This window comes from Myotis nattereri (assembly GCF_964212035.1).
Source record: "Myotis nattereri genome assembly, chromosome: 2".
Taxonomy (NCBI): Eukaryota; Metazoa; Chordata; class Mammalia; order Chiroptera; family Vespertilionidae; genus Myotis; species Myotis nattereri.
The window spans coordinates 32,801,475-32,820,978 of record NC_138076.1 but is presented as its reverse complement, the minus strand read 5'-3'; the positions used below and the strand labels follow the sequence as shown (position 1 = coordinate 32,820,978).

The 19,504-nt window shown below is 35.2% G+C and overlaps 1 protein-coding gene across 2 annotated transcripts in view; it reads left to right on the top strand.

The window, feature by feature from the left end:
- Positions 1 to 476: 476 nt before the first annotated feature.
- Positions 477 to 19,504, top strand: part of TNFSF13B (TNF superfamily member 13b) — a 29,762-nt gene continuing 10,734 nt past the window's right edge. The window contains exons 1-3 of one of the 2 annotated variants that reach the window (XM_081083254.1): positions 477 to 1,015; positions 1,126 to 1,213; positions 15,789 to 15,845. In XM_081083254.1, coding sequence (XP_080939380.1) covers positions 665 to 1,015; positions 1,126 to 1,213; positions 15,789 to 15,845 — 496 coding nt within the window. In that variant the 5' untranslated portion in view covers positions 477 to 664. The remainder of the gene's footprint in view (positions 1,016 to 1,125; positions 1,214 to 15,788; positions 15,846 to 19,504) is intronic. The other variant, XM_081083255.1, reaches the window with a different exon arrangement.

Here is a 19,504-nt window from a genome sequence, read left to right as displayed (position 1 = left end):
ACATTTCAGTCACATCCTTCTTATTACTTTGCTAAGATAATAATAGAAAGATTGCTCCCCAGCGGACTCCTATGCTCCCCTTGAGGATACTTCATTTTATTTTCTACTCGAGAGCTGTTAATAAATCACTCTCCAGCTGAGTACAGTTCAACGCTAGGGCACTTCACTTATCTGACCTTCACATTAATTATTTTTCTTACACCAGCAGGAACTTGCGTCTTCTTTTCCCCCTTCCCTGCAAAGCCACATGGCCCCAGCAGACCCAGTTCTCTCATCATGCCAAAGGGGGAGCTCCTTAAACACTCATGTCGCTTACAAGTTCTCTCAAACCCTAAGTTCCATAGAATCAATAGATTTAAGGGACTCGTGTGTGTCTGAATGTTTGGAGATGTCATTACAATTCTTACAAAAACTGAAAGTGAAATGAGGAAGACGGATTGAGCAATCGGCTGGAAGTGCGGATGCCAGGAAGACCTATTGCACGTAGGGGCAGAGATGCAGCCCTGTGGGGAGAAGAAAATTCAGGAGAATTCTCCTGAGGGCAAGCGCCAAGCTGGCCGCTGTAGTCAATGTAGGACATCAACAAACACAGATAACAGGAAATGACCCATTCCCCGTGGTCACTTATTCTGAAGACCCAAACCTTCAAAGTCCAAGGAGTGAAATGAATGACTCCACAGAAGGGAAGCCGGCAGGCCTCTCTCCTGGTCTGAAGAGAAGAGAAGAAATGAAACTGAAGGAGTGTGTCTCCCTCCTCCCCCAGAAGGAAAGCCCCTCTGCCCGGCTCTCCAGAGATGGCTCGCTGCCGGCCTTGACCTTGCTGCTGGCCCTGGTGTCCTGCTGCCTCACGGTGGTGTCCTTCTGCAGAGTGGCTGCCCTGCAAGCGGAGCTGAAGAGCCTCCGGGAGGAACTGCTGGAGCACCAAGCTGAGCAGCTGCCAGGCCCTCCCCGGGCGGGAGCAGCAGCCCCCAGGGCAGCTGTGCAGGAAGCTCCAGCTGCCACCTCGGCGCTGAAAGTAAGTTCGAAGCAGCTGAGCTGGGTGAGGCCGAGGCACAGTTCTCCGCACGGTGCTGCCTCTCCTTCCTCAGACATCGTTGCCATAACCTGGGTGTTTTCTGCTCTTAGGGGATCTTTGCACCACCAGCGGCGCAAGAAAGCAACTTCAGTCGGAGCATCAGGAAGAGGCGTGCCATTCAGGGTCCAGAAGAATCAGGTATGTCTGCGGCACAGAAGCCTTGAGGGATCAGAGATCCAGCCTCCACAGGCGTGGAGGGCAGCACTGGTTTGGGGGTGCGAGAGGTGGACATAGCCTAGGGACTGCGAACTTGACCGTCTCCACCAGGTGTGGCTTTCCAGCAAGCCCGAGCACCGGCAGGTTCAATAGGCTGCACAGCGGGTTCTGTCCTCCAATGAGCAGCCTGTGTGCATAGAAGTATTTGAGGAGGAACAGGGGGCACATATTTCTCATCAAATAGTTCACTCCTGTGTCAGAAGCATTGCCTATCTCTCCAGAGAAAAAAAAGCACTTCATGTTAGCGTAGAATTGGCGCTTGTCCACCTGGGTCATGGAGTTTCAGCTTCAGACAAGCATTTCCTGAGGGCACGCTGTGAAATCAAACGAAGCAGGTGTGTGTCCTTTATTTTGTTTCGTGCTTAACAGAGTTTATTTTATACACACAGACACACTGATTTTTAAAGCTTCTCTGCAATGTATACATATCCGTGGTTTCTATCTTTCTTCATGTTCCACTTGTTCCATGGAAGTTTAAAGGCTCCTGAAACCTAAGATTTGGTGGGGCCTCCTAAAATGCTCAGTTTTAGTTCCTTCATAAAGATGAAGAAGAACATTTGCATCGTGTTTACTAATATCAAAATTTAGTAAACCCTTGGCATTATTTGACTTTGTATTGAGGAACATTTTTTGAGCACCTAGAATGAATGTGCCAGGCAGGGATGTCCTAGGATAAGTATTGTCACACCTACTGTTTCCTTTCATCTTCGCAGTGGCTGTGAGATAAACAACACGTGTAATTATTTATACATATTTGTACTTCTGAAGAGAAATGTGTGAAAGACATAGAGACTAGGTGTTCTTCACACACACACACACACACACACACACATACACACACATACACACACACATACACACACATACACACACACACACACCACAATCAATGCTTTGACTGTACATTTGTTTTTCACTAAATGTCTTATTTATAAAAAATATTTTTATTTCATAAAACCATATTTTTATCTGGTTATCATATATTTGTGCTAATTATCAGAAACAATTGGGTTTAAATATTTTTAAACTAGGAAATGTATTTATACTATACTTTAACACATCAATTATTTTCATATTTTGCATTTTATCATTTGTATTTTCTACATAATTGAAAAAAATACAGCATTCATAACATGGTATTTTTTATCCACTTATCATTATATATTAAGCATTTCCCCAATTGCTGAGTAATTCTCACACATCTATGTTAACTTATTCATTATGCAGTGATTTAACATAATCATTCCCCCCCCTTTTTTTTACTATAATGGAATACACCAAAATTTTTGTGCTAATCTCTTTTGTGTATGTGGAATTATATGATCAACATAAATTCTGTAGATGGGATGTCTGAGGATATTCATTTTTATCACCCTTGCTACCTTTTGCCATATTGTTTTCAAAATGAGTTATAAATGCAATTAAAATGTAGTGTACAAGTTCTCCACAGTTTTACAGCATCTTATTTTTTAAAACTTATTTTGGCTTGTTTAGTACCTGTAAAACAGTATCTCAAATTTAATTTGTTGTTTGCTTACAAATAAGAATTAAAATTTTTACACATATTTTGATAATTTCTAATTTTATCTTCTGCTAATTGTTATTTATAACTTCTCTCATTTGTCTCTTCTATGTTTTATAACTTTGAATAAACTCTATATTAGACATATTGTGTATCAAAATTTTGATGTAAATATTTTCACAATATTGTGCTGCTTTTTAAAACTTGTACAGAGATATTGCATTTGTATATTTTAATGTGATAAACGTTTCCGTTTGATTTTCTCTCATACATCAAAGCTAAAAACATTTATTAACAACCTCTTAGTCTACTCTATTCTCTGCTGTTTTGACTTTTTTTTATAACTTAGTGTTTTAATTTGATATTCAACTCATTAATCTTTTTGGAATTTACTTAGGTAGAATATGTCATACTAGCTTTGACTTTCCCTTCCTACAATGTTTTCCTTCCAAACTGCTGCTAAATATCTCAACCAAATTTATTAGATGATATTTTTAACTTGTTTGTGATGGAAAGCTTACTTTAATATATTAAATTCCTCATATGTAGTTGAATGCATTTGGAGACTCATTTTCATTGATTTGCTAATCTGTTTATCTGTATTAAATAAAACATTTTAAGTAAATGTATAATGTAATGAGCTTCACTATCTAGTAGGATCAGGATGCCTCAGTCATCTTTAACCTTATGTGCAAGTATTCCCTTGGTTCTACAGATTAGTTTTAAAAATAAACCTTAACTTTACCATTGCAAAGAGGACATAGGCTCAGCAGACTTAAGAAGAAAAGAATAGAATAAGAAATCAATAACTCTTGAGTTTTACTCCCCCAAATATTCTCTATTAATATTTTAAAACTCCTTCCATGCACATGTTCTTACATAGTATATGTGTTTTTATGGCACAAAAAATTATATACTGATGAAAAAATGTCCTCGAATAATTTGCAATTTTTTACAAAGCTTAGAGAATAGCAGAAAATTCTAACCAAGTGAATAAAAATTACCCAGTTTTCACAGTCCAGATGTGATCATTGTTGTCATCATGTTTTGCCTCCAATTTTTATAGACCTTTAATATAGTACATGGGAGTGGGCAAAGGTAGGTTTACAGTTGTTGTATGGAAAATAATACAATAATAATAAACTATGTTTCACGTACTCACAGCTGTAAACCTAGTTCACCCACCTCTGTATATAATATATATGTGTAGTATATAGTATATATGTATATAGATATATCATGCATCTATATATATTGTACATAGTATATATCTCTATATATCTTTATATCTCTCTCTGTATACTCATAACATTAATAATCTCAGATGGAAGGTTTGAAGATAAGAGGCTTAGTGACAGGTACTATATGCTATTCCTTGTCAATGAAATCAGCTGGACTGTTGTTCTAGGCACTGTCCTTTTGTTTAGTACAGCTCTAAAATGAATGAATATACTTAAGAATGTTGTCTGAAACTCTGAGTTTGTTGTTGTTATTTGGTAGAATGTTCTGCAGATTGAGAAAATTCTATGCAGATTGAACCTATGCAGCTTTCCTCATTTTTTTTTTGTTTCCATTCCAGTTCTGATATATTTTCAGGAAGGCTCAAAAACCTTTGGTTGTCCCTTTTACTTTCAAAGTGTTCACTTTTGTTTTTATTTATTACTTTTCTATATACACTTTGGGATCATTAACATTTTCTTGGAATTTAAAACTGAGGAGACAAATGAATTTTTACACTGTTTAATTTATATATTCAGTAATGTTTAATATCTCTATTAAATACTGAATTTAATTTCCCAATAAGACATGTGTTTTTAAGTGTAGGTTTCACTATTCTTTCCAAGTTAATTTAAAAAAGTTTTGTTGCTGTTCTGGAATCTTAGCATTTTCAAATAGCTTGTCAAACAGTTAAAAATGTACATCATTTAAAATAAATGATATAGCATTTGATCTCATGCTTGTTTGTAAACCACAGCAACATATTTATGGATTTATAGTTAACAGAATTATAATATTATTTTTATTTTTTATCTAGAACTCTGCTTTCTACATATACTTCTCAATGACAATGTGCCATTATTTTTTAACTATGTCAAAAAAGTTCATAGCTAAATATTGCCAACTAATACACCAGAATGTTACTTATTTTTTATAAATCCAACATAAATCTCATCAGCCACTGCAATGTTATTGTGTGTATATACCACTTATAAGTAAATTTTAGTGTGTTGGTCTAGAAAGCCCAACCTCCCCAGCACCAGCAAGCCTAGCACTGCCTCAGCACTTGCTACAAATTACATATCATCTAGGAAAACTGTCATCTATTCATTTGTATATGTCTGTCTGCACAACTAAAGAGTAGGAAGATATGCAGTTTGGCTCCTTTTTCTTCTCCTGTATACTTATCATGGCACTTGTATCTGTAGGTATTCTTTTAATATCTGTTGATGGATTTGGGCCTCAATTTGAAGCGAGAAAGATTGACTTGGAATTATTTTGCTGGGGGGATTTTTCCATGTTTCACTTAGAGACCAAGTTATTAAATTTTAAACTTTCCATTTAAAGCCACCAATTAACCAAAGAATAAGCCTGATCACAAGACTAGAGCCATGGGAGAGTTGGGAACCTCTTGCCTCAGACCTTCTTGGTGCAGCAAGTAGACACCATTTGAACTGAAAACTTATGGAGAAGCTCCTATATTCAGCAACCTCTTTAACTAAAATTTTATGGATTAATGGTTTTATTTAATTTCTTTTCCTTTTTATTGAGGTATTATTTACATACTAGAGGCCTGATGCATGAAAATCGTGCAAGAGTAGGCCTTCCTTCCCCCGGCTGCCACCACTGGCTTCCCTCTGGCACCCAGGACCCAGGCTTCCTTCACAGCCCCGGCTTCGTCGGGAAGGTTGTCCAGAAGGACATCCAGAAAGATGTCTGGTCTAATTAGCATATTATACTTTTAGTATTATAGATGATAAAGGGCTCATATTTCAAAAATATAGCTTGATGAATATTTATAAACTGACAGCAGTAGATGAAGGGACCACCATCATCTCTCACTCTCACTTGCTACTACTTCCAGTCCTCCCAGGGGTAAGTGCTGCTTTTACTAAATTTTAAAATTTGCTACTTTGGCTTCAGTTTGTTTTTCTTAATTATGTTGTATTTCAAATAAAAGTCTTACTAAGTTTCATGTGTTTCATAAGATAATTTCTGATTATAGTAAAATAGCAGAAATGTGGGGAAATCCAGGATCAAAGAATTGCCAAATGGCTCAGATTAACCAAAAATTCACTTTTAAATCCCATAAAGTGTATTTGGAGATATTCCTAATTTTAATTATTAAAGTGATTGCCTTTAAAAATATTACTCATTAAAATTTCTTCACAAATGGAACCATGATGACCCATATTTTGAACCCTCACCTCACTTCATCATTAATTATACTTACTGATTATAAACTTAAATTTATAGAAATCTATTAATTTTTAAAAACCTAAAGATAAGCATCTTTAGCAAGAAAATGAGTTCTTTAAATGGGCTTCTACTGAACCCATTATTTATTAATTTTAAATAAAATCAGGTGGCCTTTGTATTTTCTCCTTTTGATAGGTTATTAGAAATCATGTGTTTTAAATTATAGAAAGACAAACATTTTTATAATGTTTATTGTACTTGTCTAAACTGTAACAATGAATAGTCATGAAAAAATGAACAAATCAAAGAAATATAAAAACATGAGTGCCCATATTTCACCATCTAAATATTTATTGTAAGATTTTGACCAAACTGCTTTGTTATTTTTCTTCATTTTTATTCTTTCTTTATTAATTTTTAATCCTCACCTGAGAATATGCTTATTGATTTTAAGAACGAGAGAGAGAAATATCAATGCAAGAGAGAACATCAATTGGCTGCCTTCTGTACCTGCCCAGATTGGGGCTCAAACCCGCAAACTAGGTATGGAAATGAGCCCACAGCCTTTCAGAATACAGGATGACGCTCCAACCAACTGAGTGAGCCACACCAGCCAGGGCTTCTTCATTTTTAAGTAAACTTTTTTAGTTTGTACTTATTTTAGAATTATAGAAAAGTTGCAAAGATAGTACAGGATGTTGACATAGATCCCTCCTCCAGTGTCCCCTAATGTGAACATCTTCCATTACCATAGCACTTTGGTCACAACTAAGAAACCAACATTGGAATTTAACTAATAATGAAACTCCAGACTTTATTTGAATTTCACCAGTTTTCCCACTAATATCCTTTTTATGTCCTGGGAATCATCCAAGAGACCACATTGTATTATCATTTTCAAACAGAGTTTTGAATATAAATTAACACCTATTATTGTAATTTAGCTGTCAATCTGGGCTAAACTTTTTCAATTGTTAAAATAAAAAGTACCGATACTATTTTTGAGTCTTTTTTGAAATTCATAGTCCCATTTCCTTTGCAAGGAAAGATAGGAAGCCCGAGGGGTCTATAAGGTCCCATCTGTTTCATTGACGTTTCTGGCTCAGCTGTAACTTACATGTTGAAAGCATAAAATGTAGAACTCAATGATCCAGTTTGTATCAAAATTAGGCTAACTGGAACCTCTTGCCCAGTAAGGGTGTATTCTTTCCTAGAACAGAAACAGCTGGCTGCTGTCATGGTAATCTTTGGCCAGATTCTTCCATGAGTGTTATTTTTTACCCCCTGCTTCAGTAATGACAGACTCTTTTTATCAGTGTTGCAAGAGCAGGCTTCTGTTCAATTTTCAAAAAAGTATTTGAAATGAAAATAGTGATCTGACAATCAGATCTTTGAACCCGGTTCTTGTCAAGTTTAAAGTTTTGGGAAACAGAAGAGCCAGGAAACAAATCAATGGAGCCAAGAGTGATATTGCATCTCTTCCACATATCCTGCAAGGCTGCTGGTTTCCAAGAATTATTCTAGTTGTTGGGTATTGATTGGAAAACAAAGCAGATAAACACAGAAAATAATCAATAAACATAATTAATGAGTAAATTATAACGCTAGAAAATGCCAAATACATTGAATAAGTGAAAATATTAGCCAGGCCATCGTGGCTCAGTGGTTAAGCATTGACTTATGAACCAGGAGGTCATGGTTTGATCCCTGGTCAAGGCATATGCCCGGGTTGCAAGCTCGATCCCCAGCATGGGATGTGCAGGAGGCAGCTGATCGATGATTCTCTCTTATCATTGATGTTTATATCACTCTCTCCCTCTTCCTTCCTCTCAGAAATCAAGAAAAATTTCTTTTTAATAAAAGTAAAAAATTTAGGGCAGGGTTAAGGGCAAGGAAAGGGAAAGAGGATATGTTTCCATTTCAAATGGGGCGGCCAGGGTAAGTCTTCTCTATCTTCTCCTGAAAGCTCAATAATTCTTTATGCTTTCAATTTTAAAAAGTTCAGATATGGGAAGGTATTTTACACATAAATTTCCTAATACTGAGGGGTGTGTTCTCATTATTAATTCTGTAGGAATGGGTAGTGTTAGTTTTACTGTTTAAGTATGATTTTTATAGGTCAAGTCCTACTTTAAAAAACTATATTGTTAGCTGTCCCTTTGTTGTGGTGGGATTTTCTTTGAAAGGATATACCCATTTTTGAAGAGTTAGAGAAGAAACATATTTTCCTGATATTAGAGTGAACAGCCACTTTGCCAAGCTCTGAGGTAGACACTCTGGAATATACAGAAAAGAGAAGAGAGAAACTAAGTTATTGGTTTGTTCCATGTGTAAGCTCTGGGTTATGCCCTGTTGGCCTGTGATATCTTTTACCCTCCCAATAACCCTGTTAGATCGTCATTACTGCCTTTATTTTAGATGATATAATTAAGGCCCAATTCCTCCTCTTAACAAACTAAATATTTAGTTAGAGGAATTAAACAAAATTAATGTAAAATTTAAGATAATAAACAATAAGCTCTTTAGCTTTTATAAAGCACATGTAAATTATGACTGCAATGGATTCTTACACTATGAAATAGATATTGTCTTCATTATATAGATAAGAAAACATTTCAAAATTATGTCAGTCTCATGATTATACAGCTCATTGGTTTAAGAAGTCAATTCATTATCAATTGACTATAAATTCTGAGTTTTTACAATTATGCAAGCTTTATATGCTTACTGTTCAAATAAGATACCAAATTTGAGAAAAATTACTGAGTCCTTTGACACCCAGACTTTTGCTATATTATTAACAGTGAGAGAGACATATAGTTATGGAATCATAGAATGTTAGTAATGATGATTATAGACTAAAAGATTACCTACTTCTTGGTGGAGAAGCGTTGAGCTGGGTTTGGAAGACTCAGTAGATTTGGGCAAGAGAAGACTGTGTCCTAGAGTATGAGAACAATAATAAAACAGGAAACAGAAAAAGTATAAAAGAGGCCTTATGTTAGTAGGTGGAAGAGGCATAACACATGCCAACATCTTGACATTATCCCTTAACTCTTCTAAATTTTTAAGATTTTTGCAAGTGCTGATTGATTGAAGTGTTTTTACAAGTTCGGGCTTTTCTCTCCTCCTCCCCTCCCTCCTATGGCTGGACTGTTGGAAATAGGGGAAATTGAAAATAACTGCCTCGTCATAGCTTCTGACATTAGTTTTGAAGTCACACATCCACTCATCCTTTTTCTCTTCTAACTGCTGCTGTAGAGTGTGTCAGGGAAATAATCAGTAAGAAATCAGGCAAAAAGTATACAACCATTTACTTTAAAAATATAATCGCATGCTACAGTTCTGTAGATGAAGATTAACTACTTTATTATTGAGAATTATTCGTTATGAAAATGTTTTCAATATAACATGGGTCCAAAGATTTATTGTTAGAGGGTCCAGATATTATGGAGACAGTTTTTTTTATAGAACCTATTTTCCCTAAAGCACTAATTTATTTAATGTAGTATGAAGTAAGGATGGGCTTTTAAAGAATTATTTGGAAAGGTTATGATGACTATTTTCTTTTATAAATTATTTCACAGATTTCTGTTTCAGTCTGCTCTAAACCAGGCATTACAAATTTGTAAATGATGTTCCTTAATATCAAGTGACTCATGGTCTGGCGAGAGAGACAGTTAAAGAAACCATTAGTAATAGTGAAATGTATGTTTCCCAGTGTAGTGGGATCAGGGAAAGAGTTGATATTTGATCTGAGCCTTGAAGGGTGAAGGGGCTTTCACCAGATGAAAAGCTGAGGGCTATTTATGCAGAGGAATGGCAGATACACAGTCATGGGTGCATTAAGAGGACCTCCTTTTCTGAAACTGTGTGTTTAAGTACATCTGGGTAGGTGAGTATAATTCATGAGGCTTTGAAAGCAGACTTTGTTTTATGTTCAAGAGCGGCCACTGAAAAAATTATAAATATTGGAAGAATAAGATAAAATTTAGGTTTAGAAAGATAATGTTAGAGGAAATACAAATCATGGATTAGGATTTGTAGAAAACAAAACACAAGAGGCACAACTTAGTAAGCAAATGTAATTTGTAAGAACCATAAGGGTAAAAATGTGAACATGGGGTACCCTGCTCCTGGTCTTCCCATTTTCATCATTCTCTCTCTCTCTCTCTCTCTCTCTCTCTCTCTCTCTCTCTCTCTCTCTCTCTCTTTCTCTCCTTCACACATACTTGCTGTGTCCTTCCAACACCAATCAGCCTTTCTCAATACTCATGATTATTAACTTTATCTGGAAAGATCCTATCCCCTTAATTCTGATTTTAATTAAAGTGCCATCATTCAGAGAAGCCTTCCTGATTGGGTCAAATGTCTTAGTATTCTCTCTCACCCACACAATTGCAACTTTAGTTCTGTTTTTATCATATTGATTCATGCCTGTTCTTCCCACTAGATTGTTTTATGGGGTAGGAATTGTTTTTCCTTTTTTTTTTTTCTATCCCTGACACAACACATGACGTAAATGTAGTGCTCAGTAAAATTATTGAATGAGATATAGAATCTAAATTGAACAAAAGTTAAAAAAATTCAAACCATTAAAATGTGCTTATTGAATTTCAAGATTGAGGAGAAAGGAATTAGGTACGTGTATATAGATTCTACCTTGGGCAACTCAGAGGACAATTATTTATCCATTAAGAGAAAAAAAGAGGAGTAAGAGTTGAGTGTATGAGGAAGATAAAGAAATAGATTTGGGACATGTCGAACTTGATTAATCACTATGGTATCCAGACAGAAATATCCAGAAGTTTGCATATTGTTTTTCACTGGCAAGTTACTGATATCCAATGAGTTCTGAGTATACATCATTAATTGGGAAATATTTTAAAATAATGCAAAGAAGTCATGTCAAAAGAAAAAACATACCTGTGGCAATGATGACTCAACTATAAAATTAATAATTTCAAATTAAAATATTTGCTCAATTGTAAAACAAAGAAAACATTAGATGAAAATACTTGTTTTTGGGTTTTTTTTTACTCTTAGTGTCTATGAGGCTATGTAAAGAGCTACCATTTTACATATCCTACATTACCTTAAGCATAGAACATAATTATATTATGAGTAGTACATGACAATGCCTAATTAATGCTTAAAACTGTCTATACATACACACATAGAAAATCTTTAATTTAAATATTTTTCTTTACTCCTATCAGCTGTAGTTATTTCTGTTTTATTTTATCAACTCCTTTCCAGCCCTCAAAAAAGCAGCTCCCCTTTCTACTTCCCCAGAGCCAGTATAGTAATACCATCTCTCTAAATTCCCCAGAATTGAACGTTTGTATATTTTTGTTTGTTTTTGCTTTTTTTTAAAAAACAGTTTTATTTCTTTATAGTTTTTAATTCTCCTTCAAACTCATATAGTCATTAGTCACAAACTTTTAATTTTTTTCACAATATATCTTGGCTACTTCATTTGTACAATTGCGTTTTAGACCAAATGATCCTCATATATTTATTACCAGTCAACAGCTGAAACTTGGCATGCTGTTGCCTCCCTTTATGGCAATTCATTCTATGCATAGACACATATATGATCAACATGTATCAGGCTGGTTCCTCTCAAGATGAACAATTCCTAATTATTTTTCCTGTTTTATAGTAGTCAAGTACATATTTCTCAATCTAGTTCTCTAGAAATTCTTTTAAAACTCCCTCAACTCTTACTGATTTCATAAGTAGCCACCCAAGCAAACTGTTTATCATAGATCAAATAAAACTTTATAATCCAGTTTTCCACATTGGAATTGTTGTGTTTCCATTCCAGTAGAAATTTTTATCCTAAAGCAATTCTGTCTTCAATTTATTCACAAATCTATGTCTAGCATTAGGTCAATGTTTAGCTCTTTAAGGGATTTCTTCTAATTAAAATTTTCTAGCCAAATGAGTGAGAAGAACGATGAAGAATTAGAAAGTAACACAACAAATATTAACAATCCCATTAACTTTCAAGTCCCTTTCCCTGATTAAATGCTATTTGAATATTATACTTAAGAAGGTAGCTGTCAAACCCAAAATGTTTTTGAATAGAAAATATTTAAATGCTATTTTATTTGTGAAGTTGGTTAGATTTTATCATATCAAATGTTGACCAGCAAATTATTTTGTTGTGAAAGTTCTTATTTTAGGAATTCTCTCTTGTAATCTATTTTTGTCATCAATATATTAATTTGTTTTAGAAATATTTACTTTAGAAACATTAAACTTTGTGTAAAATGAAATATTTTACACAAAGTTTAATATTTCCAAAAGTAAATTTTCTTATGCTGTCAAAATGTACTTAACAAGAATAATTATGTTTCCCACATTATTATATATATATATAATAAATATATATTCAGAAATATGTTTCCCTATCAGACACAAAAGGTTTTAATGTATGCTATTATCTTGCTTAGATAAAAAGATAAACTATTCTCAAATTCTTGTACAATTCCCTTCAATTATATTAGAGAAGATGATGTATGAAAGACTTATGAAAGCCAAGCACAATCAATTACGTATTATAATTGTTATTGATATTGTGTTTTACAGTAAAAACTTTTGTGGTTGGATATCTATGCTATTGGGAGATATCAGAAAATACTATGCTCATTTTTTTGCCCACTTTTTGTAAGCAATAATCTATAGTTAAGATCAAACCTACGTTGAAATAGAGAGTCCTAAAAGTCTGAACTGGAGATAAATGGGTAGTAGATATCAAATTTCCTAAGAAGGAAGAGTTGAAATGTGAAGAGATAGGTAACACTGATGAGGTTGATGGGACCTGAGCAACATCTAATGAGGAAATCTTATTTTTCTTTTCTTTTTTAAAAAGTATACTTTTATTGATTTCACAGAGCAAGGAAGAGGGAGAGAGAGATAGAAACATCAATGATGAGAGAGAATCATTGATTGGCTGCCTCCTGCACGCCTCCTACTGGGGATCAAGCCCACAACAGGAGCATGTGCCCTTGACTAGGAATCGAACCCAGGACCTTCAGTCCGCAGGCCGACACTGTTTCCACTGAGCCAAACCGGCTAGGGTGGAAATCTTATTTTTCAAGAAAACTCCTTGAAAAGCCCAGTGACTTCCTCTGGGATAATAATAATAAAAAATAAGGAATAGCACTAGCTTTAGTGAGGACTAGTATGGTTCAAACACTACTATTGAACTGTCACTTTTATATCCTATTTTCTTTTGTGGGGTTGTTCTTTTTTGCACATTAATTTTTATTTTTTATCTTTATTGTTGAAAGTATTAGAATGTCTCCCCCTTTCAATTTCCATTGTCCCCCACCACCAGGTTCCCACCTCAGGCCTTCCACACCCTGTTGTCTGTGTTCCTGGGTGACGCATACTTGCATATAAATCCTTTGGTTGATCTCTTCCCAACCCCTCTCCCCTTTCTTCTGAGATTCCTCAGTCTGTTCCATGTTTCCATGCCTCTGGTTCTGTTTTATTCATCAGTTTATTGTGATCCTTAGATCCCATTTTCTTTTCTGAAGGGTATTTCTTGAAGTAAACTTTTCTCTCCATAGCATCTTTTCTTCTAAAAAGTAAATTTCTGCTACTACATGAGGGATTTGATCCTTGTATTTCAAAATGTAGGTTGTAGCCAAGGTTTCATTAGGCTTTGGAGATTAACATTCAGTTAAAATTAAAGATTTCATATCAATTTGGTAGTGTGGAGGCATCATTCATTGCATAAAACTCTCTTACAGGAAAAGGGTTCATTGAAATAGGAAGTAATGGGTTATAGTATTTCTTTGGTCCTTTTTTTATCAGCTTCACTTGGTCTTCATGCTCTCACAGTGTCCTTCATTTTGTTCCCAGTTTGTTGGGCGCAATGTTGTATCAGGAACAAAAATGCTAACACTACTACTCCTACTATTACTACTACTACTACTACTACTACTAGCCAAGAGTGATTTTGCAATTTTTATATACTAAATGTTTCATGTGTATTATCTCATTTAATCTTTATAATATGCATGTACACAAAATGACAAAAGAAAAGATGGGAAATTCGACTTTTGTCAACATCCTCTTCTTTTCTCTCTGTGGAGGAAAGAGTAGAGCTCTAGGTGCTCTGCCTGACCCTTGTCTCCCTCACAAAAGTAATCAGGGTGCCTTGTGAGTAGTAATTTCTTAAGAAGTATTTGTTAGAAAAATAGAAACACATCTAAAAGAGGTTTAATGTGGCTATATAGTGTGACCTTTGATATGGTATGACCTTCAGACTTTAGCTGCTTTGGATGTTTTGTTACTTAAGTTCAAAGCCTCCTTACAACTGTTCTGCTTGTTACGATGCTTTTACATATTTTTGTGGCAGAGGATCTGCCTTAGTAACTGCGCTGAGTCACATTTTTCTTATGGCACAGACCTGACTACCCATTTTACAAATGTATGAAAGAATCACAAAGTAGGCCAAACATGCTATTCCTATCCAATTGATCAGATTAACATAAAAATGTGTTAGAAAAGTTTCCTGGTTATAAAGGAATTGCAGTTTTTAACATTATATTCCACCTTTAAATGCCAAGGGAAATTTCTTAACAGATTTTTTTTTATGTGATAAGTCCCTTTAATGGAATTCTTTTTAGGCCAATGCATTTGCACAGCCTCAGAATATCATATATAATTATTACATCCGTTATTCTAGGCTTTAAATATTATAAAAATTTCAGTTAATCAAGTGGAGCAGAAAGTCTTGTGTCAAGCTCTTGAAATCTATACATTGAGAAGCATGTTTTAAATTATTCAATGCTGAGTAAAATACTTGCTAGATAATAAAAATATAAACTAATAGTTTCTTAATTTAAAATAGGCACACTTAAGCTTATATATTTCAAATATATTTACTATTTTGATTTCTTTTTCTACAGTCTACTTATTTTGCTTTTACCTGACAGCTTTTGTCTTTATTTAACAGAATAGTTTTTTATTCCCTTGAATATTTCCTGCAATATTCTACTGTACATGTAATATGTGATATGCATTGAAGCTTCCCAGGAACTTTACTGATTAAGCAGTCTTAGGGAAATGCTTTCATTTTATTTTTAAAAGATGTTCTAGCTCTTCTCTTTTTGGTCCACATATTTTAACAAAAGCCTGACTTTGGCTCCATAGTGAAACAGATGTGCTTTCCGCCTCAGGTCCTGAGCAAGTTGTTTACACTCTACAAGACTTAGCTTTCAGCACATAATTTTTAGGAGATTTGTGTCTTCTCAATAAATGTTAGCAAAGATGATATGCTTACTGTATTTCAACAACATGTAGAGTTTTTCTAAAACATAAATTTTAAAGGACAAATTATATTTCAAGTACAAGTTATAGTAAAAAACTGTGGACAAATTTCATAAAGTAATTTTAGGAACAATGTACAAGCTATGTAGAAAGTATAATAGATTTGGTGTTACTGGAGAATGAGTTTGTAGCTTTATGTTCTAAGTCATCTTAGTTCCCTTACTATTTCTATTCAAGTAACTAAAATGATACATTTTTGCTTTTCAGTTATTCAAGACTGCTTGCAACTGATTGCAGACAGTGACATGCCTACTATACGAAAAGGTAATAAAATAGTCTCAGTAATTTTTCCATTTAGAATTCAGTATAGTCCAATTAGTTGTAAGTATCAAGTCCAAAGACTTTATTCAAATTTCAGGTCAAATCAACTCTCTACTTCAAACTTCTTATAGTCAGATGTAAAATAATAAACAAATTTATTCAAAATAATTAGGGAATAGATATATAAATGTTTTAAAACAGAATTATCTTAGAGACACTAATACTTAGAAATTTTAAATAACATATGATAAAACAAAATCAATATTAAAGCAAATTCAATTTTTTATTATTTAAAAAATTAGGTCCAGTGCATGAAAATTTGTGCACTCCAGAGGGTCCCTCAGCCTGGCCTGCACCTTCTCGCAGACCAGGATCAGGCCTAAGCTGACAGTCAGACATCCCTCTCGCAGCCCAGGACCCCTTGGGGGATGTCTGACTGACAGCTTAGGCCTGGTCCCCCCACTGGGGAGTGGGCCTAAGCTGCAGTTGGATATCCTTAGCACTGCCTAGGAGGTGGGAGAGGCTTGTGGCTTAGCAGAGCACCCCCTATAGGAGCGCACTGACCATCAGGGGGCAGCTCCTGCATTAAGCATTTGACTGCTGGTGGTCAGTGTGCATCATGGCGACTAGTCATTCCAGGTCGTTCTGCCATTAGGGTCAATTTGCATATTACCCTTTTATTATATGGGGGGGGGGAAGAAATGAATAAGATGTAAATGCTATTCATAAAATTAAATGCTATTGAGAAACATAAAGCAGCAAGGGGCAAGGGAATGTTTGGGTTGTGACCCATAAAAGGGAGTTCAAAAGTGTCAGGAAATTAAGCTGGAGCCAGGAATGGGGAAACAAGTCCAGATGACAAATTTGGACTGCCCTTTGTAATGATTCCCAGGAGTGCTATCTTGCATGTGTATTTTTCTATGTGATTTTAGTTATTTTAAACATAACACAAATATTAAAGTATTTAAAATTATATTACTATTTATGACTCGCATTTGCCAAAGGCATATGTTTTCAACTTTTAATAGGCAGCAAACTGTTTCCTAAGAATTAAAATTAAGCCAGCAAAAGACCTTAAGGTCCAAAGATAAAATCTTTAGAAATGTGACTTGGAAAAGATTTGTTTTGCACATTTGGCCAAAAAAATTAATACTATAAACTACACAGAAAAATACAGCTGCTACTCTATTGTAGCATGGATTGCTCAGTGTTATGATTTTCTTGGTGTGGTGGCTGCTCTCCACTGATCCAGGGTGCACATCTGGGTCCTTTGCCCTTTGGACCCATGGGTTGGCTTTGTGACGGCACCAAGCATTGGACAGTATGTAAATGTAAGTATGCATGTACGTTTCAGTAATATTGCTCTACTGTGCCCCATAAATTTTGATATGTTATTTCCATTTTTATTTGTCACAAGATATTTCTTCATTTACCTTTTGGTGTAATGGATGATGCTCCAACTGACTGAGCCACCTGGCCAGGGATTCATTTACCTTTTGATTTGGTTTTTGACCCACTGATTGTTCAGGAACAACATGTTTAATGTGCATGTATTTGTGAATGTTCCAGTTTTCCTTCTATTATTGATTTCTAGTTTCATGCTGTTGTGGTTGGAAAAGATACCTAATATGATTTCAGTCTTTTCAAACTTTTGGGACTTCGTTTGCACCCTAGCATTTCATCTATCCTGGAGAATTTTCCTGTGTACTTTAAGAAAACTGTATATTTTGGTACTGTAGAATAGAATATTCTGTATATCTGTTACATTTACTTAGTCTGTAGTGTTGTTCAAATATTCTATTTCTGTACTAATTTTCTTTTGGATGATCTATTTCTAAAATGGGGTATTGAATTGTGCTCTTACTATATTATTGTCTACTTTCTCTTTAAGAGCTCTTAATATTTTCTTTACACATTTAGAGTCTCCGATGTGCGATATATATATATTTGTTATATCCTCTTGATGATTATCATATAATGACTTTCTTTGTCTCTTGTGACAGTTTTTGACTATCCATTTGGTCTGATATAAGAATAGCCACTTCTCTCTTTTGTTTACTATTTACATAGAATATTGTTTTCTAACCCTTCCATTGAAGACTCTCTGTGTCCTTAAAGTTAATGTGAGTCTCTTGTAGGCAGCATATGGTTGGATTTTTTTAACCCTTTCAGCCACTCTAAACTTTCACTTCCCTCTTCCCTACACATTGTTATTGATGTGATAGTTTACATCTTTTTATAATGTGTAACTGTTAAATTACTGTAGTCATAGGTCTTTTTAATACCTTTGTCTTCTAACTTTTACACAAGAATGAAAGTGATTTACAACTCATTTCAGCCATTTATTTCAGGTTGTTTACCAGAAATTTGTTTCCTTTCTTTGATTGTGTTGTGCTTTTTGGATTCTTCATATTCCTTGTAGATTTGCTTTGTTATCTTTACATTTGAAGAAGCAGCTACTTCTTCCAGTCTTTCTGGACTGATTTTGACTGGGAAACTGGGATTTTCTTGGTTAGTAGGGCTTGGTATTAGCCACACAAAGGCTAGGGACAAGACCCCCCTTTGCTTCCGTTCTTCCCTGCTGAAGGAAAAGCATCAGTTCTCTGCTTTTCTTCAATCATGCAAAAAATGTTGGCTATAAGGGGATGTTCTCCCCTTTTCTTTATTTCTAACAGTATCAGGGACCAAGCTCTTTTGCTTTATCCGTGTTTGGTATGAGACAAACTCCCTCCACAGAAGGCAGGCTCCCCACCCCTCCACAGGGGGGAATCATGGGCTGAAGCAGTCTTCTTGGTGCTGAGCTAAACCTGTTAAGGGGAGGGACTGAGGTGAGTACACTTTGTGCTCTTTAGGACACTGCTAACTTCTTAGCTGGATTCTGAATTTCTCTTCAAGGTATTTTGGTTCCAATAATATTGTTAAATCATTACTTCTGAGGAGGGGTAATTTATAAGGCTTTCTACGTTGCCATGTCTTGCTGACATAATCCCTCATTCAGAACTTTAACTATGTGATTCTACTGCCTTTTGCCTATATAGTTTCAAGTGGGAAGTCACCTGTTATTATTAGGCATCCCTTGTACTTGAGGAGTTGCTTCTCTCTTGCTGCTTTCAAGATACTATCCTGTCTTTGTCTTTGAACTGATTCATTTTAATATGTCTTGGTATGGATCTTTTTGAGTTTATCCATCTTGGAAGTCATTGAGTTTCTTGGATGTATAGATTTATTCTTCTTCAGAGTTGTAAAGAGTTTGGCAATTATTTCTTCAAATATTCTTTGTGTACCTTTCTCTTCTCCTTCTGGAACTCTCTGAATTCATATATTAGTGTGATTGATGGTGTCCTACAGGTCTCTTATGTTCACTTTACTTCCTTTTTCTTTCTGCTCTTCAGACTGGATAATTTCAATTGTTCTGTCTTCCCTTTTGCTGATTCTGTCTTTATTTTTAAATATAATTTTATTGATTTCAGAGAGGAAGGGAGAGGGAGAGATTGAAACATCAATGATGAGAGAGAATCATTGATGACTGCCCCCTGCACGCCCCCTACTGGGATCCAGCCCACAACCCAGGCATGTGCTCTTGATCAGAATTGAACGCAGGACCCTTCAGTCTGCAGGCTGATGCTCTATCCACTGAGACAAACCAGCTAGGGATGATTCTG